Below are 26,441 nucleotides of genomic sequence, written 5' to 3' on the forward strand. Positions count from 1 at the left end.
TGGATTGTCAGAAGACGATTTGAAGCGGAAGAAGGTTTGACGCGCATTCCTACCAATGTGTGTCCAGCACCGCAACACCCTCGTCATCCTATGTGGTAACATTGGCGAGGATATGATTGGTTGGACATAGGCTTTTTAGGTGCAGTGTATGTTGAAGGCGTGTGTGACACATCCGGTTTTAGGAATCCGTGGTTTTTCTGTTGAACAGCTACTCAGCAGGAGGGGAGGGGAGCAGAGGATATGTGTTGTCAACTACTCAATTTCTTTCTCCTGCTCCCATTATCGATAGCGCCAACAATCTGCAATAACAGTCATCTGCTGTGAGCTGTTTGACGCCAAATCACTCTGAATGAGAGCCACTTGTTCAAGAAACAAAAGGATACCTAATGAAAGTGTATAACTTTGAGAGAAGTAATGATTCAACATTAATTGTGTATAAATTCGAAAAAAACATTGTCACATGAAGTTACTCGTTAGTAGAAATTATACAAACAAAAGCAATTGCATACATTAACATTATCACAATAAAGAGAACCAAAAGCCAGTGAACTGCATTGGACGTGTTTACAAATGATACTACTTATCGAACACTTCGGACTGAATGACATTAGTGCTACTGATGTAGTTGCTTGATGGTGATAAAATAAATGGACTTTGTCAAGCGTGCATTAGTTAAAGGGCAACGGGAACTGTAGGTAGGACTGAGCACAATATTTTTATAGGTGAAAGTGGTAAAAATCGTAATAGGTGCATAACTTTAATAGTGCACTTTATTTGGATTTACCGCTAACATGCATTCCATTAGCCTTCATTGGGAAAGGGCTGAAATTTGTATTCTTTATATGGCATACAACAGTTCTACATCTATATTTGCAAAGCACTGTGAAGTCAGTGTATTTTTCCAATTTCCTTGAGAGTATATGCTTAATGTATATAAGCTCATTAAAAGATTACATCTGCTGTAACGTTGTATATGTGTTCTAAAATGTATAACACGAGACCCAAAGAGGTATATAATCGTACGTACACACAAGTGTTCCCTGTATAAAATTCACTGATTCATGCGAGTGACGAAGTTCTTTGCGCATGTAACTACTGTTCATCTTTGCTACGGCTATTCTGCATTTCCGCCAGAATTGTTTTTGGCGGGAAGTGTTCAGAAGTGTTGACGTTACTTATGAAATATGCAGATACCAGTGAAAATGTAAGTTTCTTATTATGCAGAATGCGGCTTGATTTCCTATGTTCAAATTGAAAACGTTTTATATTTAAATAAAACGAATGATCAGTATTTGAAATGAATAGCATACAAGTTGTATAGGACATCTATGTAGATGTCGCATTGTGTACGTTTACCATGTACGTAAATATTTTTCCTGGCAAAATTTACTATTGGGTCACCCTGTGCAATCTCCCATGAGGTAATAACTTAACCATTTTAGGATTTAATCATATTTGGTGTATGTCTTAATGTCTTCTTGATTTTTTTGCTGGAATCTTTACATACCTGGTAGCAATCTTAAGTGCAAAGAAGAATATCCTGACTGACCCTATTCATTAGCAAAGACCAACATGAAAATACCATTTACGCATACCACCCATATTCAACACTGCCGCGAATTGGTAAATAAAAACCATGTGTATTCCTTGAAAACTTCTTAAAATGTTTGTGGTTGACCTGTAGGTCTGATCTGTAACCAGACGAGAGCGGAAAACGGTTATCAGTCATTTTTATTAATGTATATGTAGTATCTGATAGTTAAATGTCTTTTTAGTGTAAAGAATTAGGCTCACACCTTGGGTGCACAAATAGAATGATATATCCTTATTTTGTTACTGTAAATTAAAAAGACATCGTGTATGAAATTAAATAAAACATTGCAAGCAATATTGAGACATTAATATATCTTTTTACGTATATACTGTTACACATAAACATAGATTCGGCAAAGAACAGTTTCATAAACAAATTTAAATATAAAGGAGGAAATGATATTTTAAAACAGTACCTCCATGCAGATAGCATTGTTTTTCTTGACGTCTTGATCCAAAAATGACATAAGTTCATTTAAAGGTGAGAGACAAGATCTCATAGCACTTAAAGTTTGTACAACTATGCACTGTCACTTTGTAATGATGGTACACTGGAGAAGGGGACCCAAACAGCATCTTTTCCACGGGGGCCATGAAAGGCACTGTTGTTCAGTGGGAGACATACAGTTAATCTCAACATCTTTAAATTCGTATGATATGAGTACTATCTACCAGTTTTCTGCCTCACTCTCAGCTGTCCTGACTAGGTGTTTTCATGAGGTGCCGTAGCAGCAGTGGTCACATTTGTATCAGTTGAAAGTATCGTAAAAAGCATGGCGTTAGTAACTGACTAGAAATGTGCAGTACAATCATGTTTCTAGAACTATTCTCCCTGTGCTGTAGCTCATCAAATTTGACCCTTTTTTTTCCAAGTCGAGTCATGTTTAAGTGAAGATAAGAACTATTAACTGCCAATGCCAAATATTTTTCATTATTATTTGTACTTAATACTGGTACTCAGCACAAGCAGAGGTCTGCACTATTACTTTCTACAAAGTTGTACCTTTGTAAAAAATCGCAAATTTAAAGCACAGCATGGAAAATGTTTATTTTTCATAATAAATCCACATGATGTACCCTACTTATTATACATTCTATCAGCCTGATGGCCTATGTGCTAGATGCATAAAATAGAGGTCTGTAGGTCAACCCATTACTAAGTAGTAAATCTCTGAACACAGGGGAATTGGTGGCTCAGTAATGACCAGGTACACACCCTTATGCCTTTAGACTCGAATTTGTCAGTGATAATTAGTTAGGGCAATCCTATTTGGCAGCTTTACTATTAAGGCTTGTAGGTATCCATGTAGCAAATATGAGTAAATTCTGAAATTGTCACCTTAGGCTCTATCAAAATATCAGTGAGTTTACATGGTATGAGCCCATAGATATTCTTTGTCTGTTAGTACATGTTTTTTCAGATGCGGTTTTGAGTTATGTGGTTAAGTGTTACTACTAGCAAAAATGTTCAGTGTCATGCAGATAAATACCGTTTTCATATTGAGATAATCATACTGTGAGAGAGTGGTTGCTGGAGCCTTGGGTTCACATCACAGGATGCATGTTTTTCACAGAAGGAGCAATAACATTTCTTTTTTATAAATTTGCATTCTTTGACATATATTTCGGGATTACAGAAGTGGCCAATTCCACCCATGACGGAAATGGCTATTCTAAGCGTCTCCAATATGGCACCTATGACGTCATAACACACGCACGACAACAAACATGAAAATACATGTAAATAAGACAATAATATCTCCCTCCACAAATACAGTCAAACTAACGCGACAACCGTGGGAAACTGGAGGTTTTAGGGTGAGGACAAGCTAAATACAATCATGCTCATAAATTAAGGATAGTTGCAGAATGTGGTGCCATGCAATGTGGCACTACACAAAACTGGCGTTAATAGCGTAGGCACATAGGGAACACACACGACACAGATTTGTAAGTCCATGGTATTGGAGATAAGTTGAGAAAACCGTCTCGAAACACGTGCTACAAAACGCCACTGTTTCCTGCGCATGTACCCCGACATCAATATGGGATATGATCACTGTGCACGTGTACACAGGCCGCAGAACAGGTTGACACACTCTGGATCAGATGGTCGAGCTGCTGGGGTATAGCCTCCCATTGTTGCACCAGTGCCTGTCGGACCTCCTGAAGTGTTGTAGGGTTTTGAAGATGTGCAATGTGCAGCGATATGTCGACCGAGAGCATCCCATACGTGCTCGATGGGGTTTAGGTCTGGAGATTAACTCCATTCGCCTGATATATTCTGTTTCAAGGTACTCCTCCATGATGGCAGCTCGGTGTGGCCGTGCGTTATCATCCATCAGGAGGAAGGTGGAACCCACTGCATCCCTGAAAACGTGGACATACTGGTGCAAAATGACGTTCCAATACACCTGACCTGTTACAGTTCCTGTGTCAAAGACATTCGGGGGTGTATGTGCACCAATCATAATCCCATCCCACCCCACATCATCAAACCACGACCTCCATACAGGTCCCTTTCAAGGACGTTAAGGGGTTAGTATCTGGTTCCTGGTTCACGCCAGATGAAAACTTGGCGAGAATCACTGTTCAGACTATATCTGGAACCGTCCATGAACATAACCTGGGACCTCTGTTCCAATGACCATGTGCTGTGTATTTGACACCAGGCTTTACTGACTCTCCTGTGTGGCCAGGGGTCAGTGGAATGCACCTTGCAAGTCTCCGGGCGAATTACCGTGTCTGTTCAGTCGTCTGTAGACTGTGTGTCCACATTCCAGTGGCTGCGGTGAGGTCCCGAGCAAGGCTACCTCCAGTACTATGTGGCCGTCTGCGGGCATTGATGGTGAGATATCGGTCTTCTTGTCATGTTGAACACTGTGGACATCCCGCACTGTAGTGCCTGGACACATTTCCTATCTGCTGGAATTGTTGCCATAATTGTGAGATCACACGGAGGGCCCGTGCTACGACCTGCTGTTTGACCAGCCTCCAGCTGCTCCAGTATTCTACCCCTCATAATGTCAACAATATGTGCTCTTTGAGCCAGTTTCAACTCAGTCACCATTAGCACATCTGAAAACGTCTGCACACTTACTTGCTGCACCGTACTCTGACATGCACCCACACACACCTGCGTACGTGGACTGCTGCCAGCGCCATTGTGCGACGACCGCAGGTCAAATGCACCGTATGGTCATACCCCGAGGTGATTTAAACCGGCAAACTGCCCACCAGAGCATTGTTTCAGCTTGTATCAGCATTAGCCTTAATTTATGAGCCTGAGTGTATAATAGTAAAACGCGCGTGCCCACACACACACACACACACACACACACACACACACACACACACAGAGAGAGAGAGAGAGAGAGAGAGAGAGAGAGAGAGAGAGAGAGCGCTTTTGAGGTTGCTTGTCATACAAATAGTGCCACACTTTCATTCAAAGTCAGGACCATAACTTTTTCATTTAATCAAATAGCGAAGTTTAATTTCCTTGCAAAATTGTAAATAGTCTTATAGTACATCAACTTAGAACTTAATAGTGAACCACTAAATTTCTTTTGTTTCACCTGACTTTGGAGTACATTACACCAACCCCTTTTTAATATTCATTGGCTTTCTGTTAACTCATTATTGTTTCATTCTTCCTGGTGTTGCTTTCGTTTCTTCTTCAGGGATTTGTGTTATTCATTGGTTTTGATTTTGACCCTCATTTTTTTGTCATTGGTAATGTTTTTTCGCAGCTTTACCTGTGAGCATAATTTCTGTGATTTGGAATTGTTTGACATTCTTCTGTTTCCATAAACCTCTTTTTTTATGTATGTAATAAAAAAAATTTGGTTCACAGTGTTTGGGTACATTCTGAGAATGTATCCATAATATCAATTATTCGTTTCGTAATTGTGTATGAGGGTATTTCAGTTATTTGGCAAAGGGTTTCATTTCTGATGTGGATTAGTTTGTTATGGAAATATTTCTTAATATTTTCTTTTCTTTGATCTGCAGCCTTTTATCTGGGCCATGCTTGGTGATGGTTGTGGCTGTGTATAGTGCCTGACTGTGTACAGTGCCTCCAGTTTCATTTCTGTATTATGGTGTGATTTGTGTAATTCAGCCAAATGGTTGCAACAGGATTGAACCTGACCTGGTTTTGGCTCTGACTATTGGTATCTTCATCAGAAAATTCGAAGCAATAGCCTAAAAAATTACAAAATTGTTAACATACAGGGAAACCAAAGAATAGATAATTATACTGAACAAATTTAAGACGACTATACTCAAATGTTTTGATAGATGAACAGATTTATGAGCAAAATGCTCTCATCATATAAAATAACTTATTATATATAAAAACAAAGATGAGGTGACTTACCGAACAAAAGCGCTGGCAGGTCGATAGACACACAAACAAACACAAACATACACACAAAATTCAAGCTTTCGCAACAAACTGTTGCCTCATCAGGAAAGAGGGAAGGAGAGGGGAAGACGAAAGGAAGTGGGTTTTAAGGGAGAGGGTAAGGAGTCATTCCAATCCCGGGAGCGGAAAGACTTACCTTAGGGGGAAAAAAGGACAGGTATACACTCGCACACACGCACATATCCATCCACACATACATACATGTGTGGATGGATATGTGCGTGTGTGCGAGTGTATACCTGTCCTTTTTCCCCCCTAAGGTAAGTCTTTCCGCTCCCGGGATTGGAATGACTCCTTACCCTCTCCCTTAAAACCCACTTCCTTTCGTCTTCCCCTCTCCTTCCCTCTTTCCTGATGAGGCAACAGTTTGTTGCGAAAGCTTGAATTTTGTGTGTATGTTTGTGTTTGTTTGTGTGTCTATCGACCTGCCAGTGCTTTTGTTCGGTAAGTCACCTCATCTTTGTTTTTATATATAATTTTTCCCACGTGGAATGTTTCCTTCCATTACAAAAATAACTTATTAAAATTACCTTTAAAACCATATAAAAATCACAGGTACTGGAACTGACATAACATTGGTACTTGGCAGTAAAAATTATAGCTGCTTGACGTGGCACACTACATGAGGAAAATATGCACTGGAGGTGGCCTCTGACTAAGAGTCTCACAGGCCAAAGTTGCCACAGCATGGACACAAAACAACTCATGCCGCCCTATTAACAACCAAAGAAATCAGCTGCTTACATTAAACATATATATTTTAAATAGCATATAAGTGTTCATCTCACAAGTCAACAGCTAGTTTTATGTAAAATAAAAATTTATACAGAACAACAGACTAGCTGATATTCTGTACATTTTATGTAAAAATGAATTACCATGTAATAAATAAAAAGGAGGGGGAAGAGTTTACTCTAAGGAAAAAGTGTCAATTTTAGGCACTTCTAAGTTATGGCTTTATACCATTAAAGAATTTTTATTGCATAGCTGCAGCTGTTCATTCAGAATGAAACCCTCGTCAAGGGGATGGGATCAACAGAATCGTCCGATCCCACGTGTCGGCTTTGACCCGTGACGTAAGGATATTGTCGTGTGTGACGTCATGATGGCGCGGAGTTTGGTTTGTGTGTGTGGCATGTTTGTAGATGTCGTCGTGTTGTGGTTTGTTTTGCTGTCTGGTGGTATGTTTAGGGTTTTCGTTTGTGTGGTGTAATGGGCTCAGTTTGCTTTTGCTCATTATCCAGAATTGTTAGTGTCTGCTGTGTTTGAAGTGGAATTCGTTTCAGTGAGTTAACGATTTTGTGTGAAGGTTAATTTAGTGTTGTTCGCTGTACGTCATGTGGTAATTTTAGTAAAATTAATAGGTTGTTGTTTCTGTTCAGGAATGGATATGACAGATAAAATTAACAGTGCGCAGGTCAAGGGAAGTGTTCGATCCCAATGTGTGGCTGTGTATGTTGGTATTGGTATCGGGAGATGTTTTTGAGCTATATAGGCCAAGGGAAGTGTTTGATCCTAAGTTATGGGATCGGGAGTTGCTGTTGAGCTATATAGGTCAAGGGAAGTGTCCGATTCCAGATGATATTGTTTGAGGTATTTGGGGAGTTTTGTGATGTCGGTTTTTTCGTCGTTTTGTGTGGTTTTTTGTATGGGGGTGGGTGTCTAAATTTGTTTATATTTAGTTTGTCCCCACCCAAATTGTTTATATTTAGTTTTCCCCCCACCCAAAAACACCCATTCCCCGCGCTTGTCCCGTTAGTGTCATTAGGCTTTTTGTGGAAAGTGTGTGTGTTTGTTTGTAGACGTATTGTCGTCCTCATAATGTGTACGTAACGACTTTATATACGCCATATTGGAATCGTGGTTTATAGTCGTTTCCGCCATATTTGTGACGTCATGGGTCAAAGCAGATGGGCGGGATCGGACGCTTCTGTATTTCCAGGGGATGGTGTTTGAAAATTTCTAATTCTTGAAGTATATTGAGTCTGAAGCTTTTCTGCATCCAGGATGCTGGCATGAACAGAAGCTTATTGCTTGTGATTAATAAGATCACCAAAGGACGAGTTATAAACGTTTGTACCTCCTTTATCTAGGACATGTTCTTTAAATCCTACAGCAATTGCTCATCCTAGCTGTCCTATGTAATAGGCTAGACACATGTTTCAGAAGGAATTTTATAGACACCTGATTTTTGTAAGGGAGAACGCACTGCTTTCAAATTATGAATAAGCTTCTTTTTCAACCTGTTATTAGTAGAAAACGCTATTTTACAGTCGTGATCGTGTTTGTTTTATAGGAACCGCTAAAGAAGTGCAAATAGTGGTTATTCTATTATTGGTTTTATTTTTGAAAATATTGTCCACTATGGATGGTTAGTATCCATTATTGACTGTGATAGTTTTAATCAAATTGCTCTCAGCATTGAGATTTTCGTCAGGTAAAGGAGTGGAAACAGCTCTATGAATGGAAGAATGAAAAAGCCTTTTTTGTGAGAATGAGGGGGCTGAAGTCTCCGCCACACACTGTTAGGTGGCTTGCGGAGTATGGATGTGTAGATGTAGATCCATTGACACACAGGACTGGTTATCTACTGCTCAGAGGTTGGCAATGCATCTGTTTGTGTAGCCAATGGGATGTTTCTGTGACATAACCAATGAGGGGCAGGAAGAGAGGCAGTGCATTTCTAGCTCCGTAATTGAAACCAGTGTATTAGTGAGTTTCGAGAGAAATATTTTGTGATTATGGCAGCGACTGCTATAAAGCGGACTGATTAAAGTGCTATAGTTCTGCATGGCAATGTCATCCATTGGTGCATGTCTCATGGATTAATTGCACACACATGAAAATGTATCAAATGTGGTGGTGAAATGACGATGCAATCGATCTGTTCGAGCAGACTAAATGGATCTATGTTTATTTATCAAATCGTGGGAGCAGGTAGGTAGATAAGTGTTTATTAATAATAGAGTTGCACATTCTATATATAAATAAGCATTGATCCACCCACCTTCTCCCTTGATTTAATTGAAAAACACTGAGCCAGTTACTCAGTATGCTCGCACAGAATTTAAACTGAGATCGTGACTTTTAGGCCGTGACTTGTTGTTAGTCAGCTGTCTTGTGAAGTGGTCTGAGTAGAAATTTAGCATCATTACTGTGTAGAGGATCCAATTCGCTTTGCAAAACTGCAGTGGGGTCCTCGTGTACCTTGAAAACATGATTTTCCTCAAAAACCTGTCAAATTTTTTTTTACGTACTCCTGTTTGCTAGCAACAACTAGGCCATTGCCTTTATCAGATTTCATTGTTAATGGATGATACCCACTAAGCTTTAAATTAATGCATTTAGTTAAGTTTTTGTCACAGTTATCTATACTTTGAAAATAACCCAAAGTTTTGTTTACAGTATTACACACATCATGAGCTATTCTGGCCTGGTAAGAGCTATCAGTTTTTATGCTATTGAGACCAGTTTTTAGATCTACAGTCAGATTTTGATAAGACAAATTAGTAATTAAATTACACTTTAAAACTTTTTCCAGTAAGAAAACTTCATTTGTAAAATTTATGTCAGTTCTGTTTAAAATTCTGATATAAAATTTGTACTAAGTTTTTGGGAGCTATAGCATCAAATGATTATTATTATTATTATTATTATTATTATTATTATTATTATTATTATTATTATATATACAGGCAGAAGGCAAGAAAGCTAACTTAATTTCTTTTCATGCCTAATCTGGATGATTTGCTTAATTTTTCTGAGCTGTCACTGGTGTGTGCTACATGATGTATCTATAATTTTTACTGACAAGTACCATTTTTATGTCAGTTACAGTACCTGTAATATTGATATGATCGGTGCGTTTTGCCCATAAATCTGTTCATCAGTCAGTACATGTGAGTATAGACATCTTATAATTTTGTTTGGTATAATAACCATCTATTCTTGATTTTCCTCCGTGTTAATGGTTTTGTAATTTTTTTAGGTAATTATTTTGGATTTTCGGAGAGAAGACACACCCATAGTTGCTGTAGAAATCAGGCCAAGTTAAATCTTGTTGCAACCTGTTAGCTGTAGGCCTATTATACAAATCATATTCTTGTGTGCCTGTAGAATTTTGCACAGAGTACAACTCAATCATAGATAACACTTGATGCAAGAATCATAAAAGAAGGTTGTATACATGGAAGAGACCTGATGATTCTCGAAGGTTTCAGATATATTATATAATGGTAAGACAGAGATTTAGGAACCAGGTTTTAAATTGTAAGACATTTCCAGGGGCAGATGTGGACTCTGACCACAATCTATTGGTTATGAACTGTAGATTAAAACTGAAGAAACTGCAAAAAGATGGGAATTTAAGGAGATGGGACCTTGATGAACTGACTAAACCAGAGGTTGTACAGAGTTTCAGGGAGAGCATAAGGGAACAATTGACAGGAATGGGGGAAAGGAATACAGTAGAAGAAGAATGGGTAGCTTTGAGGGATGAAATAGTGAAGGCAGCAGAGGATCAAGTAGACAAAAAGACGAGGGCTAGTAGAAATCCTTGGGTAACACAAGATATGTTGAATTTAACTGATGAAAGGAGAAAGTATAAAAATGTTGTAAATGAAGTAGGCAAAAAGGAATACGAACAATCTCAAAAATGAGATCGACAGGAAGTGCAAATTGGTTAAGCAGGGATGGCTAGAGGACAAATGTAAGGATGTAGACGCATATCTCACTAGGGGTAAGATAGATACAGCCTACAGGAAAATTAAAGAGACTTTTGGAGAAAAGAGAACAACTTGTATGAATATCAATAGCTCAGATGGAAACCCAGTTCTAAGCAAAGAATAGAAAGGTGGAAGGAATATATAGAAGGTCTGTACAAGGGTGATGTATTTGAGGACAATATTATGGAAATGGAAGAAGATGAAGATGAAATGGGAGATACGATACTGCATGAAGAGTTTGAAGGAGCACTGAAAGATCTAAGTCGAAACAAGGCCCTAGGAGTAGAGAACATTCCATTAGAACTGCTGATAGCCTTGGGAGAGCCAGTCCTGACAAAACTCTCCCATCTGGTGAGCAAACCGTATGAGACAGGCGAAATACATTCAGACTCCAAGACGAATATAGTAATTCCAATCCCAAAGAAAGCAGGTGTTGACAGATGTGAAAATTATCGACCTATCGGTTTAATAAGCCACGGCTGCAAACTACTAACACGAATTGTTTACAGACGAATGGAAAAACTGCTAGAAGCCTACCTTGGGGAAGATCAGTTTGGATTCCGTAGAAATGTTGGAACACGTGAGGCAATACTGACCTCTATGACTTATCTTAGATAATAGATTGAGGAAAGGCAATCCTATGTTTCTAGCATTTGTAGACTTCGAGAGAGCTTTTGACAATGTTGACTGGAATACTCTTTCAAATTCTGAAGGTGGCAGGAGTAAAATACTGGGAGCGAAAGGCTGTTTACAATTTGTACAGAAACCAGATGGCAGTTATAAGAGTCGAGGGGCAAGAAAGGGAAGCAGTGGCTGTGAAGGGAGTGAGACGGGGTTGTAGCCTATCCCCGATGTTTTTCAATCTGTATATTGAGCAAGCAGTAAAGGAAACAAAAGAAAAATTCGGAATAGGAATTAAAATCCATAGAGAAGAAATAAAAACTTTGAGGTTCGACGATGATGTAATTCTGTCAGAGACAGCAGAGGACCTAGAAGAGCAGCTGATCGGAATGGACAGTGTCGTGAAAGGAGGATATAAGATGAACATCAATAAAAGCAAAACACGGATAATGGAATGTAGACGAATTAAATCGGGTGGTGCTACGGGAATTAGATTAGGAATGAGACGCTTAAAGTAGTAAATGAGTTTTGCTATTTGGGGAGCATAACAACTGATGATGGTCGAAGTAGAGAGGATATAAACTGTAGAATGGCAGGGAAGGCGTTTCTGAAGAAGAGAAATTTGTTAACATCAAGTATAGATTTAGGTGTCAGGAAGTCATTTCTGAAAGTATTTGTGTGGAGTGTAGCCATGTATGGAGGTGAAACGTGGACGATAAATAGTTTAGACAAGAAGAGAATAGAAGCTTTTGTAACATGGTGCTATTGAAGAATGTTGAAGATTAGGTGGGTAGATCACATAACTATGAGGAGGTATTGAATAGAATTAGGGAGAAGAGTAATTTGTGGCTACCTTGACTAGAAGAAGGGATCGGTTGGCAAGACGTGTTCTGAGGCGTCAAGGGGTGGCCAATTTATTATTGGAGGGTAAAAATCGTATAGGGGGACCAAGAGATTAATACACTAACCAGATTCGGAAGGATGTAGGTTGCAGTAGGTACTGGGAGATGAAGAAACTTGCACAGGATAGAGTAGCATGGAGAGCTGCATCAAACCAGTCTCTGGACTGAAGACCACAACACATTCTTGTGTGGTTGCTGGCTCACTACCATGTTTCAAATTGTAGTATTGTAGTGCATGATGTGTATAAGTGTTTCTCGATTGTGCCTGTTTGCAACTTAACATGGCATCTTTGGGTAGGTAGCTTTCTATCTTTTCCTATATAATTTTAAGTATTATAGTGTCTATTTGTGTGTTTCAAGAGAGGGTATTCTTTTTGGAATGCCAGTTAAACTTTATTTTTTTCTGTATTCCATTGTGTTTTCTAAAGGACTTTACATCTGATCCATTCTCAAAGATATTTGACTTCTTTAATGATTTCTATATTTTGTTCACCCATTGTAAAATATTTCAGTGGTTGTGTTTATCATTGTTCTTTATGAAGGAGATTTTGAGACCATTTTTTGTGTGTGTGTGTGTGTGTGTGTGTGTGTGTGTGTGTGTGTGTGTGTGTGTTGTTCGAATGTCTATTCTTTGGCTTCTTGCCAGGTCTCTGCAAGGGCTAGGCAGTTTACTTTGATACCTTAGTTCTTGTTCTTAGCCGGATTCCACTATGGGACTGCGTGTTCCACTGTCTGACTACTTTTTATGGGATGTAGTTGAGTAGCAGTTAGGAGAGTCCATCTCCTAGCCATGCACTAATTTTTATCTTAAAAGGTTTAGAGTGTTCTCTAATGACTTTCACTTTGGAGTATGTGTTGGTTAGGGTTTCTCTGATTAGGTTTGTTATGTAAGTTTAGTTCTTTTAGTTTTGAGATGAGGGACTCCCAGTCCATTTAGTCATATGCTTTCTGATAGTCAGTGAAAGTGTGGGTGTATAGTTTTCCTCTTTATTTTTCGTAGGCCCTGAGGTTTTTGTGGTTAGAAATTTTGTCATGAGAGGAATCTTCCTTTCCTGAGAACTCCTAGGTATTCTCTAAGTTGATGGTCTATTAGGTGTTCTGCTCTGTTTAGTAGGACTTTAAAGAATATCCTGTAGGTTGTGTCTAGGAGTGAGATACCTTTGTAGCTTCTGGGATCTGCTTTGGACACTTTCTTATGCAGTAGGTGAATCATGGCCATCTTTCATTTATCCAAATTGTTTCAAAGATTTTTGGAGAGAGACTTCTGCAAAGTTCAGCTGTGATTTAGTTTCCTCCCGAGGCCTTATAGTTTTTGAGATTCGCTTTAGTTGATTGTAGCACGTTGACACGGTGGATGGTTACAAGGTAGGGCTGGTTGGTTTTTGAGGCACTTAAGTCCTTTTTTCTAAGAGTTCTTAACAGTTGAGGTGGTTTGTGAAATATTCTGCCAATATTTTCCACTAACTCATTACAAGCAATATTTCCGTTTTGTCTTGGAGTTGTGGGGTCGGTGGCCATGTTTGGTTATTTTCTTTTTAATTTTATGAGTACCTTTTTGTATGGTACCACAATTTGCTAGAGGTTATTATCTAATTTTTATACTTAAGAGTTCTCATGTAATCAGTCATACACATAATCAGTGGTTTTTACAGGGAAAAGCTCATTTTAACTTGTATGAGCTGCTCATGGAAATATTCTACTGATGTTTTCAAGCTGATATTTCAGATAACAATGTCTTCAGTTTTTTGCAACATCACAAGCTATCTCAAAGTTAGCTCAGCTGCATTACTCTCTCTTCAAAGTGCCTGTAACTACATTTGGCACACAGATCACTGTTACCGCATTTACTAGAATCTAAGCGCCACTTCCGGTTTTTGTAATCCAAAAAACCGCCTACGGCTTAGAATCGAGTGCAAAGTAAGCGGAAGTTCTGAAAAATGTTGGTAGGTGCCACCACAACTAACCACTGCCGTTGAATATATGTAGCGCTTCACAGGCATGCTTTGCAGGCACAAAGATAAATACTGGCGCCAAAACCTCTGCGTCAGTAAATAAATTAAAAAAAAAAAGGTGGGAGACGAGCTTTTTTCCTCCGCCACGAGTTTCAACCACTACATTTTCATACATTATCCATCGAAGTAAATACAAATTCTGTATTGTTCATCTTCGAATGTTGCAGCATTTCAATGTACTATGAAAATCCGACTGGCAAGACTGTTAGGGATGTTTGTCAATATGACCAACTCTATGTTCTGAATTTTTTCCTACCTATGAGAAGAGATGGTTGTTAATAGGAACTTTTATGAATTCTGAATCACATGCAGTATTGTCTTCACCATAAGAATAATATGAATATAAACATTTTGCCATGTATTCTTTCGTGTTTGCTGCTGTCTCATTTAAATTCCGTCTGCATAATCAACTACGAAACTAGAATGAGACAACAGCAAGCGCGGAAGAATATACATATCATGTCATATTTATATTTGTATTATTCTTACGCATAATAGTGATAGTCAGAAATGAAGCACAGCAATTGACTAGATTTTTAAATCTAAGATGACTAATTTCTGTGCAGAATTTAATGTACTAAAGAGGCGTCTGCAAAGATTTTCAAACGGAGAAAAATTTTCGCTCAACTCTCGTTCAGAACATCTTCAATCATACACAGTCTATTATTTGGTTCTTGTTGATCATTATCAAAGAAAGCAGCAGTGTAAGTAACAACAAATAGCCGGCCGCGGTGGTCTCGCGGTTCTAGGCGCGCAGTCCGGAACCGTGCGCCTGCTACGGTCGCAGGTTCGAATCCTGCCTCGGGCATGGATGTTTGTGATGTCCTTAGGTTAGTTAGGTTTAAGTAGTTCTAAGTTCTAGGGGACTGATGACCACAGCAGTTGAGTCCCATAGCGCTCAGAGCCAACAACAAATAGCAGTCTCTTGCCATTGTTTCACTAATGAGATGATTCCTCTCTATTTTTTTAATTGTAAGCGACGGTTGTACGCACAAAAGCAAACCATGCTGCGAGCAGTGACAGGCCGTCAACACTCATTATCAGAATGCAACAAACAATGCATGACACAGTACAGTAATGCATCTTCAGCTTAGAGTGACGTAAACACCTATAACAGAGAGAACGGTATTTATCAGATCAAAGAAAATTAAGCAATCAATTCAAACCAAGCGAAGCACAAGGAAAAGGAAGGGTACCCGTATAAATAAGGACGGAGCGCCTGACACACAGCAATGGCTACCTGGTAAAGCTTAACTGCTAAGCTTACGACTTGAACCAAACTACTGTAGCTGTATCTTCATTCGATCTAAATTGTGTCTCATATTACAATGGACCAACTTAGTTTCGATTTAGAAGTGCGGCCTAAAACTTTTCTCTCCCCTTGAATTTAGAGTCTCAAATTTCAGGTGCAGCTTAGATTAGGGAAATTTTTTTTTCCTTGATTTCGAGTCTCATTTTTCAGGTGCGGCTTAGATTTGAGTAAATACGGTAATAAATTTGTTTCAGAATGCTGAGATGCTATAAAAAAACTAATACAGAAGTCCCAATAAAAAGTTTCAAAGAAGTAGACAACACACTTCATAAGAGGAGGTGGGGATATTATTACAGCCAAGTACAATTTCAATGCCAAAATTCATTTTAATAAGGTTTGCTTTTGTGACCTCATTTTAGGAATTTGCAACAGTAACTTCGTGGTATTGGACAACAGCTGATGCCCTTGGGTCAGACAGAACATAAATTCTTCTGTGAGACACAAGATGCACTGTGGATGGGGAGACTGAGGATCTTTGTCTAAGATCTTTACTCTCTTTCAATTACAGGCCACATCTCCCATGTACACACATAATGTCTTTAATGTACTGGTTTCATTGCCTTGTACATAACTCGCACAAAACAAAAATGACTTTGAAACAAATACTGTACTTCATTCATGATGCGGATTTTCTGTCGCTATATCATAGAACTATTTCATATTTATCAGTGAAAATAGTTGCAGCTTTGCATAGTATTTCTATATTTGCATCTATACTCTGCAAACCACCATGAAGTGCATGGCACTGGATACATCCCATTGTACCAGTTACATTAGAGTTTCTTCCTGTTCCATTCACATATGGAGTGTGGGAAGAAAGATTGTTTGAATGCTTCTACATACAGTAATTATTCTAATCTTATCTTCACTATCTCTATATGTGCAATATGTAGGTATATTCGTAAAATCATCATTTAAAGTCTGTTTTTGGAACTTTGTTAACATAGTTCATCAGGAGAGTCTACATCTATCTTCAAGGGTCATCCAGTTGACATGATTGCTTGATAATTCATACAGTGAACAGTTTTTTTAGAACACATGTTTAAAACTGTTAAAATTAAATGTCCAATGGTCTGCTGTAGAGTATGTTTCAGAGTAACAATCATCAGTTGATAAAAAGACCATCGTCAGTTATGAGTGTCATGTCTATGTCAAGTTGTGAACTGTACTGTTTCCGATTAAAATATGCTCTTGTTGACCTATGTCAGGCAACAAAATGCCCCTTCTCTGTATACTTCCAGTATCCCCTGTTAGACCTATTTGGTACATGTCCCACACATATTTTAGAACAATTTGACGAATGATTTGTAAACTATCTCCTTCGTAGGTTCATTGCACTTGCCCACTATTCTACCAGTAAATGGAAGTGTAACATCTGCCATACCCACGATGAGTGTAAGTGATCATTCCATTTCATATCCCTAGAAAGTGTATTTGTATGAGTTGGCCGATTCCAACAGTGTCTCATTGATATTGTAGTCATAGGATACTATGTTTTTTACATTTTTGTGAAGTACACAAGTTAACATTTCTGAATATTTAGAGCACATTGCCAATCTCTGCACCACATTTTAATCTTATCAAGATCTGACTGAATATTTATGCATCTTCTTTCATTCTTTCTTCATTATAGGTACCTGCATTATCTTCAAAAAGTGTGATTTTACTGTTAATGTTGTCTGCAACGTCATTAATATACAACATGAACAGCAAGGGTCCCAACACACTTCCCTTGGACACACCCCAAGTTACTTCTAAATCTGACAGTGACTCACCATCCAAGGTAACATGCTGTGTCCTCCCTACGAAAAAGTCCTGGATCCAGTCACAAATTTCACTTGATACCCCATATGATTGTACTTTCGACAATAAATGTAGGTACTTTTCGGAAATCAAGAAACACTGCATCTACCTGATTGTGTTGATCCGAAGGTTTTAATATGCCATGCGAGAAAAATGCAAGTTGGGTTTCACACGATCGATATTTTCGAAATCCATGCTGGTTGGCATTGAGGTGGTCATTATGTTCAAGATATCTCATTATGTTTAAGCTCAGAATATGTCATAAGATTCTACAACAAATCGATGCCAAGGTTACTGGACAGTAATTTCGTGGATCACTTTTACCCTTCTTTTAGATGGATGTGACATTTGCCTTTTCCAAACATTGGGCACTGTTTTTTGTTCGAGGGTTCTACAATACATTACAGTTAGAAGAGGGACTAATTCAACTGCAAATTCAATATATAGTCTGACAGGGATTGCTTTGGGGCCTGGAGTTTTGTTAAATCTTAAAGATTTCAGCTGTTTCTCAACACCACTGACACTAATACTTATTTCTTCATCTTTTCAGTGCTACGATCATTAAATTAGGACACTTCTCCTTGGTTTTCCTTTGTAAAGGAACATTTGAAAACAGAGTTAAGCATTTCAGCTTTTGCTCTTTTTTGAAAAGTCATTTGACAATATTCTGCTACGTTGGTCATTGAAGGTATCATGCAGTGCTCTCCTGACTACCAAATGAGTTTCATTCAGCATCTCTAACTGTAGCTCCACACTTTGTTTCATACCTATTATGTAATAATCTCCCTTCAGAAGTTTCTTTGCAGTGACTGTGTACTATGGAAGTACCTTCCCATTATGAACTGTGCTGCTGGGTATATGTCTATCCAGTGTATGATCAACTATTCTTTTAAACTTGAACTATAGTTCCTCTACATGGTCCTGCCCTGTACTGATATTTTCCAGTTGCTCATTGTGGCATGGCACCAGTGACTTTTTATCTAGTTTACTGAACACACATATCTTTACACTTATTTTAGTTGTTCTTTGTACTTTGGTAATCATTGTTGCCACAACTGCATCATGGTCCAATACCATTTTCGATGTGGACATCCTCAAAGAGGTCAGGTCTGTTTGTTGCCATTAGATCCACTATATTTCAGTCATGAGCGGGGCTCCTAACTAATTGTTCCAGGTGGTTTTGAGAGAAGGTATTTAGTAATGTTTCACAGAATTTCTTATCGTTTCCACCACTAACAGAACTGTAATTTTCCCATTTTATTGTTGGATAATTAAAGTTTCCACCAATGATTACAGTGTGATCGGGAAGCTCGGGTACAAGAAAAATTTTTGTGATGTTTTTTGTTGCATCACGAGATGAGTCTGGTGGGCAAGAGGAGGATCCAGTCATGCCCACCCAGGTACTGAGTCTTGCCCAAACAATCTCAGATGCAGCTTCAGTTTCTCAGTGGATTAGAGTTGATTTGAGTTTCTTGTCTACTGTGACAAATTCACGACCTCCATTTCCCATTTGCGTAGCCTTTTGATATACACTTAAATTTTCCTCAAAAAATTTCACTGCTATCAATTTCAGGTATCGATCAGTTTTCTGTACCTAGTATTATGTGAGCTTCACTTCTCTTCAGGAGTGCTTCATTACAAATGCTTCAACAGTTAACTGTTAGAAAGTTAATTTTTTCACCTCTTTGATCTTACATTGATGACTTTGGTTTTCCTATAGCTATTGTTTTCCGGATTGGATGGAGAGTCACTGAATCTAAAAGACCCTTGTGTGCACCCCACACACAGTCAACTACGTGAATAGCAGCCTCTGATGTGTAATGCACACCTAACCCATTTACGGGAACCCTACAGTTCTCAACCCTATGCCACAAGTCCGGGAAGTTGCAGCCTAGCTTGTCACAGAACCTTCAGTGCCTCTCATTCCGTCCTTCCATTCAAATCAGAAACAAAGGGTGAGATCAATTCTGGGGACAGATGCTGCAAATTATGAGCTTCATTGAAACTCCTTGCACAAGGTTGGTCTTCTCAAACTTCTTTGCCAGTCGCTGGAATGCCCCAAGTATAACCTCGGGGCCCAGAGGGCAGGCATCATTTGTTCCATCATGTGCCACAATGTGCAGTTGGTTGCATGCTGTTCCATCAGTGGCTGCTGGAATAGCCTCTTCAGTATGCTGAACGAGGCCCCAGGAATACACACTGAGTGCATCTGGTGTCCTTTCCTGTCCCTCGCTGCCATTTCCACGGGTACTGTCATTCGCCGTACATTTGAACTGCCGATGATTAATAAACCCCTACCCTTCTGCTTTTGCCTCTTGACACCATACAAATTGGTGACAACTCTCTCAGTTTCAGCGAAACATAGCACCTCGAACTTGTTGGTTAGGGGGATGGGTACAGTGCCCTGAGTCCTCCCTGGTCCCTGTTCACCCTATATGGGATGCTTGGAACTACCATTGACATGCCACTCGCAGTCAAGTTGACGAATAATGACAGATCGTGTACTTTCTGCAGAGAAGACAGGATCTACAGAGAGGATAGTACTTGAGGTGTCTCTTGTACTGGTATCGCAGGTACACGACTTTCAGGAGCTCTTCCAACACACCAGTTCACAGCAGCTGCCAATCAATTGACAGTAGCCAGAGCAATTTCCAGCTGCTTGCAAACATCAACAAACTCATCGTGTGTTCATGAACAGTATTCACAGTGGGACTGCATTTTGGATGGTGCAATTAGTTATGGGGCAGTGAACAAATAACTTTAAATTAAGCCCAGTGATTATCTTTTGATTTGTTGAGCCAGAAAGGTGTTAATTCCCTATAAGAATTGAAGCAAATATACAAAACGTGATTTCTGTTAAGGCAGCACAAAAACCTGTAATAAAAATTACTAGTTCACTAAAACTTCCTGAAGTATATTTGTTAGCAAACTCGAAAAGAGTTTACTTACAATAAATGTAGATAATATATTTGGCTATGATTTATTAATTGGTCACTTAAAAATAAATGACAGCATTCATAGATCTCAGGTTTGTGTGTCAGTCTTTGCCTGTAAAAGGTGCCAAAATTCCTTCTAATATAGTGTGGGTTCCTCTTAGCATAAGTTTTGTCTCATATGTAAGATCTCAAATGAGGACATGGTTGCAGCATTTAAGAGTGCCAATAAATTTTATGGTGGTCTGTTTCCAAATTTTCTTCTTGTGTGGGAACAAATATGAGACACCATGATATGGAAAATACTTGAAACTTGCATCATTTTACATTATTGAATACTGCTTCATCACTTGAACACTGAGTGCCAAAAAAAAAAAAAAAATTCAACTTCAGAGGTCATGATAGGCTAAATTTTAAATTTCTGGAGGAAATCCCTGACCTTGCACGTTATTTATCTAGATGTACCCTCCCCCCACCACCACTTCCGCGTTCTCAGTGATTCCTCCAGGGGCAGATTTGCAGCTTTACGTCAGATCCCTTTTAGGCCGACTCTTGGGGGCTAACCCCCTCCCTTTTCCTCCATCTAATAAACTTCACACAATCAGAGAGACCCTCACCATGTAGCATTCTTCCTTCCACCTCTCCTGGCAGGAGTTTGCCATCTAATCCTCTACCGTATTCGTATCAACTGTACTAGGTTGACACATGGATTTTTACTCCACAATGAGCTGCCCCCAGTTTTTAGTTGCAAGTTCCCTCTCATGGTGATGCATATTATGCTGGACTGCCCCCCCCCCCCCCCCCCCCCCCCCCCCCCACATTTTGGCCCTTCACACTGAATGTGCCCTCCCACCTTCCTTGTACAGTTATCAGTGGATGGCCATTGCATTTCAGTGATTGGAGACTATTTGTATAGCATTGCCCAATGTTCTCAGCTTTCTTTGTGAAAATGGTTTGTCCTCCCAGGTTTATGTCCTTGAATTTCCCTCTGGAGTTGGAGTCCCGCAGTTAGCATTGATGGTTGTGAAGACCTTGGTGTTACCTCCACACCAACCATGTTATCCCCCTTTCTTCCCTATGGCTTGTCTGGTCTTTTCTGCCATCTTGTTTCCCCTTTCCTTGACACCCCCCCCCCCCCCCCCCCCCCCCAGTGTTCCATTGTATTGCGATCATGGAATGGTATGGGGATCGAGAAGGGTCGGTAGTGGTGCTGATGCCCAGACGTGTCCTCACTGTTTCCCTCCACTCCCCTACTGTCCTTTTCTCTTCCTGCTGCCTCGACTTTCCTCTGACCTCTTCGTGCCTGTTTTCCCTTCCCCTTGACTGAACTGCGCTGTTTGTGGGAGAGGAACAGTGGGACTGTTAGGCTGCAAATGTCTTTGAGACTGGGATAACCAAGGGAGATTACATATTTTATGTAAGAAACTTTTATTTTCAGGAATTGGAGACTATTTGTTTAGCATTGCCCAGTGTAAGAGTTCATGTGTCGATATAGTAGATAAATATCTGCATAGAGGCACAGGCTGTTTTCTAGTGTCAGAACACGTCTTTAATCAGTATGTCTGTTACAACTGGACTTGTGTTTCTACTTAAACAGTCAAACTATTGAGACACAAGGACATTTAGTAGATACATTTTACACACTGTATATCTATTTGCAACATTGGTGAGGGTATTATATATGCTTTCCTCAAGCATCCCAGCCATTGTTTTCATTCTTACACAGCATTAAAATCGATGTTTTTTTGCTAGAGTTTACTTTTTTGTGATCTGTTTGCCACAATGTGCACAACCATGTTAAACATTCATAAATTATAGAGCGCAGCAATCAGTCATCTCCCCCCCCCCCCCCCCCCCCCCCTCCCCTGACGAAATCCAGATTTCGGCTAGTGCCTAGCCATTATCACTGCACTATTTTCTTTCAAAGAACTGTGACTGATACCCGAACAACAGGGAACGGACATGCGTTGAGACTGGAAAATAGTGCATTAATAATGGCTAGGCACTAGCTGAAATCTGCATAAGACGATTGATTGCTGCACTCCATAATTTATAAATCATATCACTGTCATCATGTACACCCACGTTCCTAACGGAAGGTAACCTGACGAAGTTAAACATTTATATGACTAAAAATATTGTTTGACGTTTCACCCAACATTTTCTAAGAAATTAGTTGAGGTGTTCAGAAGTTGAATTTTACCACATTGTCTCCCCCTACTACTGGGTTCTGCTGATTAAAAATTCAGCCACTGCTAGAATTTAATCTGGCTGTGTATGAGATAGTCTGCCCTTCAGTGATCAGCATATCTGGTTGCAATGAGGAGGGTCAGGGTTCGATCTCCAATAGTGTCAGGAATTTTATTTTTTCCTTGGTGGGAGGACTGGTATGGGTGCACTTGACTTTGTGATGTCAACTTGAACTGAGGATCTATTTAAATGAATCGTAGTGGCTGCAAGGTCTCCAAACCAGCAACAGCTGGGAGATTGGTATGCTTACAGCATCTGCGAAATGTCATGCAACACATGACATGGTGGTCAATCAGTTGGTCCTTTTGACTCATATGGGCCACAGTGTGGTGCAATGCTGCCTTAGTCCTTGGGCAGCTATTGTCTTACAATTATAATTTTTGTGTGCATGATTTTTGTTTTCCTTTTGGTAATTTTAGAGTATTATGGGTGTATTGTAAGACATCTTGTCAGTTCTGTGGCTTCTAAAAATTTCCATCAAAATGATAATTGGCAGATCACACACTTTAAATTGGCCCATGAGCAGAGGATGCTGGAAGCAGAAGCTTGTGATTGGCTCATAGCACATTAGCTGTTAGGACAAGCCCCACCACCTCCTCCCAGAGCAGCCAGCTTATAGCTGTTAGAAGAAAGAACACGTAATTTATTAATGCACCTCAGAAGTTATACAGAAGTTGATAGCGAGTCACTAGAAGGACTCTTTGATTATTTTTACAAATAATATTGTCAGTCACTGCTTACAGTACTACACATGAATCAACACTAGATTCCCTATGGCCATTTACTGCTACAGTATGCAGTACTGTTACATAGCTAAGGTTGGCAATGACCACAAACATTTCAGAGTGGCACAAAGTCAGCTGAAGTGCACCCATCGGAGAGGGGCCAAGTAAAATTGTGCGATTTGTACATAAGCATACATGACCCGGTACTGTTGTTTATCTTTGGGTAATTCCCAACAGCTTTTTTATAGTAATTACATTAGTTAGCTTTGCTCTGATGGTACCTTTGGGACGTTTCTTGCTACTTTCATTGGCTTCTCATCCAGTAATAGGGCTTACTTTGCAGTGGAAAGTGCCAAGTTTTACTGTTATTTTGATTACATGTTGAATTATAAGTCCACTTAGCTCCAGGTTGGTAAGTCACGTCAAGGTCAAAGAATGGCAAGGACAGACTGCCTATTAGAAACATAAGCCTTGTAAAGTACAGTAATGTTCAAACTGACCTTTCTATTGCTGCTTTCATTCGAAGTATGTTTGCACACTACATGTTCTGGAGCAGAAATTTTGCAACTATTGATTTTGGAATTTGAATGGGCAGATGGTCTTTACTTTTAATAATTTATTGTTGATTTTGTAATCATGTGAGCTATTAGGTGTGTGTGAATGTAATCACAAAACGTATTTTTCCTTTTCAGTGCTGATGGCAGTAAACTAGGTGAATGGGCCATTATTGAGTTACAAGGAGACCTTCGGAACAGATCAAATGACACTCTACACTCTCAGTTTATTGGAGACTTGCATTACACAGAAAAGGTGAATGTAACAGGTTTAATCACTTAATTTATTAGTGTTATTACATAACAGCAAACATGCTTCTTTGTGTCATTGTCAGCCGCTTATCTCTCTAGCTTTTAATTTACATGTCATCCTCAAAGGAACACACATTTTCATAAAAGATTTTTCCTCTTTTGTTTTATAAACAGCCTCTCATGTAGAGGTGGCTAATGAGGCACTAGTTTCCTGCCAGATGTCTCCCAGCAAGACTTGCAGACTTCAGCACCGGACCACAAAACTACTCTGAAACTTAGATAGGGATGCATAGTTTATATATAATTATTTTTGGTTCTACTATTGTCGTTACAGATTTCACAGTTCATTCCAGGTTCCCGTTCACTGTTAACAACGAATTCCAATTGGGAGAAATTGTATTGTCATGTAAGACACTTTGGGTATCCAAACCAACTTCTGCAAGGGTTGGATTATAAATTGTTTAAGGGCTAAGCTGTTTGGTGTGAATCATTTGTAAGCTTATTCCATTATTCTTTTGAGTATGTCTGGACCCTTTATAAGTCTTTTGCACATCAATTTCTTAACAATCCCCCCCTCCTCACCCCGCAGATTGGCAAGTCAGTCATGTAAGTCAAAAATGATAGTGGGGAAACACCAAACCATATGATACACAATATTTAAGTTTTCCCCACTCTGAATCTACTTTTATTCAACCCTCTATTTTCTGTTGTTAAGCAAGAGGAATACTTTAATGCAAAACAGTTTTGGTTTCCCTTAATAGAATCTTATAGTACACATTTGAAGACCTTGACAAGATCAGAAAAAATGTCAACAGTGAAATTTTTGTTGGTTTGTTCTACCAGAAGTGCGTTGCTCAGATCATATATTGCTTTCTCTATAGAGAAGCTTTTATGAAATTACTATCATCATCATTATTATTATTATTATTATTATTATTACCTAGCTGCTGATCTAGTATTAATCATTATAGTTGTGAAGTATGTTCATTTTTCTGTGTGTCAGATTGGTCCTCTCTACCCAATATAATCCTTAAGTTAACATTTAGAGCCTTAAATAGCACTACTTTTAGAATATAGTCACCCTCTGTTTAATAAAATTCAAGAATTGTAATTGGCATCAAATCACATATATTCTGCTGTGAGATATGCCATTGAGACTGTAGTCAGCTGCAGTATAAGCCGTTTGAAACCCTCTGCTGAATAAGAATGGCGTTCAGATTTCTTCATGCGTAATAGTCTTCTGATATAGACGTCCACATTGCTCGTAAATATTTTCCAGTGTTATCTATACATTTTCCATTGTGTCATTCTGTTTCCTGCACCTGTATTCTTTACTCTCTAGGTGATACATATTTCTATATTTTTCAATGAGAGAGACTGTAAATCAGTTTTGAAAACTTTATTTGAATTATCAGAAGCTCCCAGTCTATTTAAAGGCATCTGTTTCTTTTATTCACTTATTGGCGTAATCGCAATAGCATTTCTTAATGTTAACAACCAGTTTGTCACTGGTAATCTTGAGACACACAGCTTCTTTTGGTGCATGTCCAGTTTATGTATTTACATAAATAAAATACAAAGATTGGTAGGAGTGTTTGTGGAGCAATGTTGGCTGCACTCATTATGAAGTTTGATGGGAGGACTTGGAGGTAAATGAACACTTGACTGTAAATATCTAATAAGGTAACAACAAACAGACAACACATTTCATAGCAATCATTTAAAAGTAATTATGCCAAATCCTGAGATGAAAAAAGTGTGAAATGCTCAATGTATTTGAAAAAATATTGGTTGTGATGCCCAAAGTTCAGACTGTTCGAGGTTACATTAAACATTGTTTTATAGTAAATGAGAAACAATCAGCATTATAGTGTAAAGTAATGTTAAAGATGTATAACGTTTGTTCATGGCCTGTCTTCAGGATATCTTCTTAACAGTTCAGTACTTGCATGAAAACTTATCATGATATCACACTCATCAGTTGTGCCAGCTCACAACCTGATTACCTATTCCAGTCTAATCTAACCAATCAGGCCAAGTAGCAGGACAGTCTCTCAATACTACTATTAGCACTGCTTAAAAGAGAGAAACTATTTTCAAAGCTGTGGCAATGGAAGTTTAAAGCTCTCTTGTAGCATGCAGTGAAAACATGAATAACATGTGGAGAACCTCCTTTTTCACCTCTCTTGAGTTATTTAAATTGATTTGATTTTTGTTGATCGCATAAGTCCTATTGTGTGTTGTTGCATGTGGAAATGGAACAAGTCAGATTTACAGGCAGATTCCATTTTCCTATATTGCCAAGAAGCATTTGACACCAAGCTCCACTGCAGA

At 39.0% G+C, this 26,441-nt stretch overlaps 1 protein-coding gene across 2 annotated transcripts in view; it reads left to right on the forward strand.

Moving 5' to 3' along the window:
* Nucleotides 1-1,087: 1,087 nt before the first annotated feature.
* Nucleotides 1,088-26,441, forward strand: part of LOC124777053 (chromosome transmission fidelity protein 8 homolog) — a 40,532-nt gene continuing 15,178 nt past the window's right edge. The window contains exons 1-2 of one of the 2 annotated variants that reach the window (XM_047252321.1): nt 1,088-1,204; nt 23,994-24,111. In XM_047252321.1, coding sequence (XP_047108277.1) covers nt 1,185-1,204; nt 23,994-24,111 — 138 coding nt within the window. In that variant the 5' untranslated portion in view covers nt 1,088-1,184. Of the gene's footprint in view, nt 1,205-1,312; nt 1,422-23,993; nt 24,112-26,441 lie in introns of those variants that run through there. The other variant, XM_047252322.1, reaches the window with a different exon arrangement.

Source organism: Schistocerca piceifrons, chromosome 2 (assembly GCF_021461385.2).
Source record: "Schistocerca piceifrons isolate TAMUIC-IGC-003096 chromosome 2, iqSchPice1.1, whole genome shotgun sequence".
In the NCBI taxonomy this organism is placed as follows: domain Eukaryota; kingdom Metazoa; phylum Arthropoda; class Insecta; order Orthoptera; family Acrididae; genus Schistocerca; species Schistocerca piceifrons.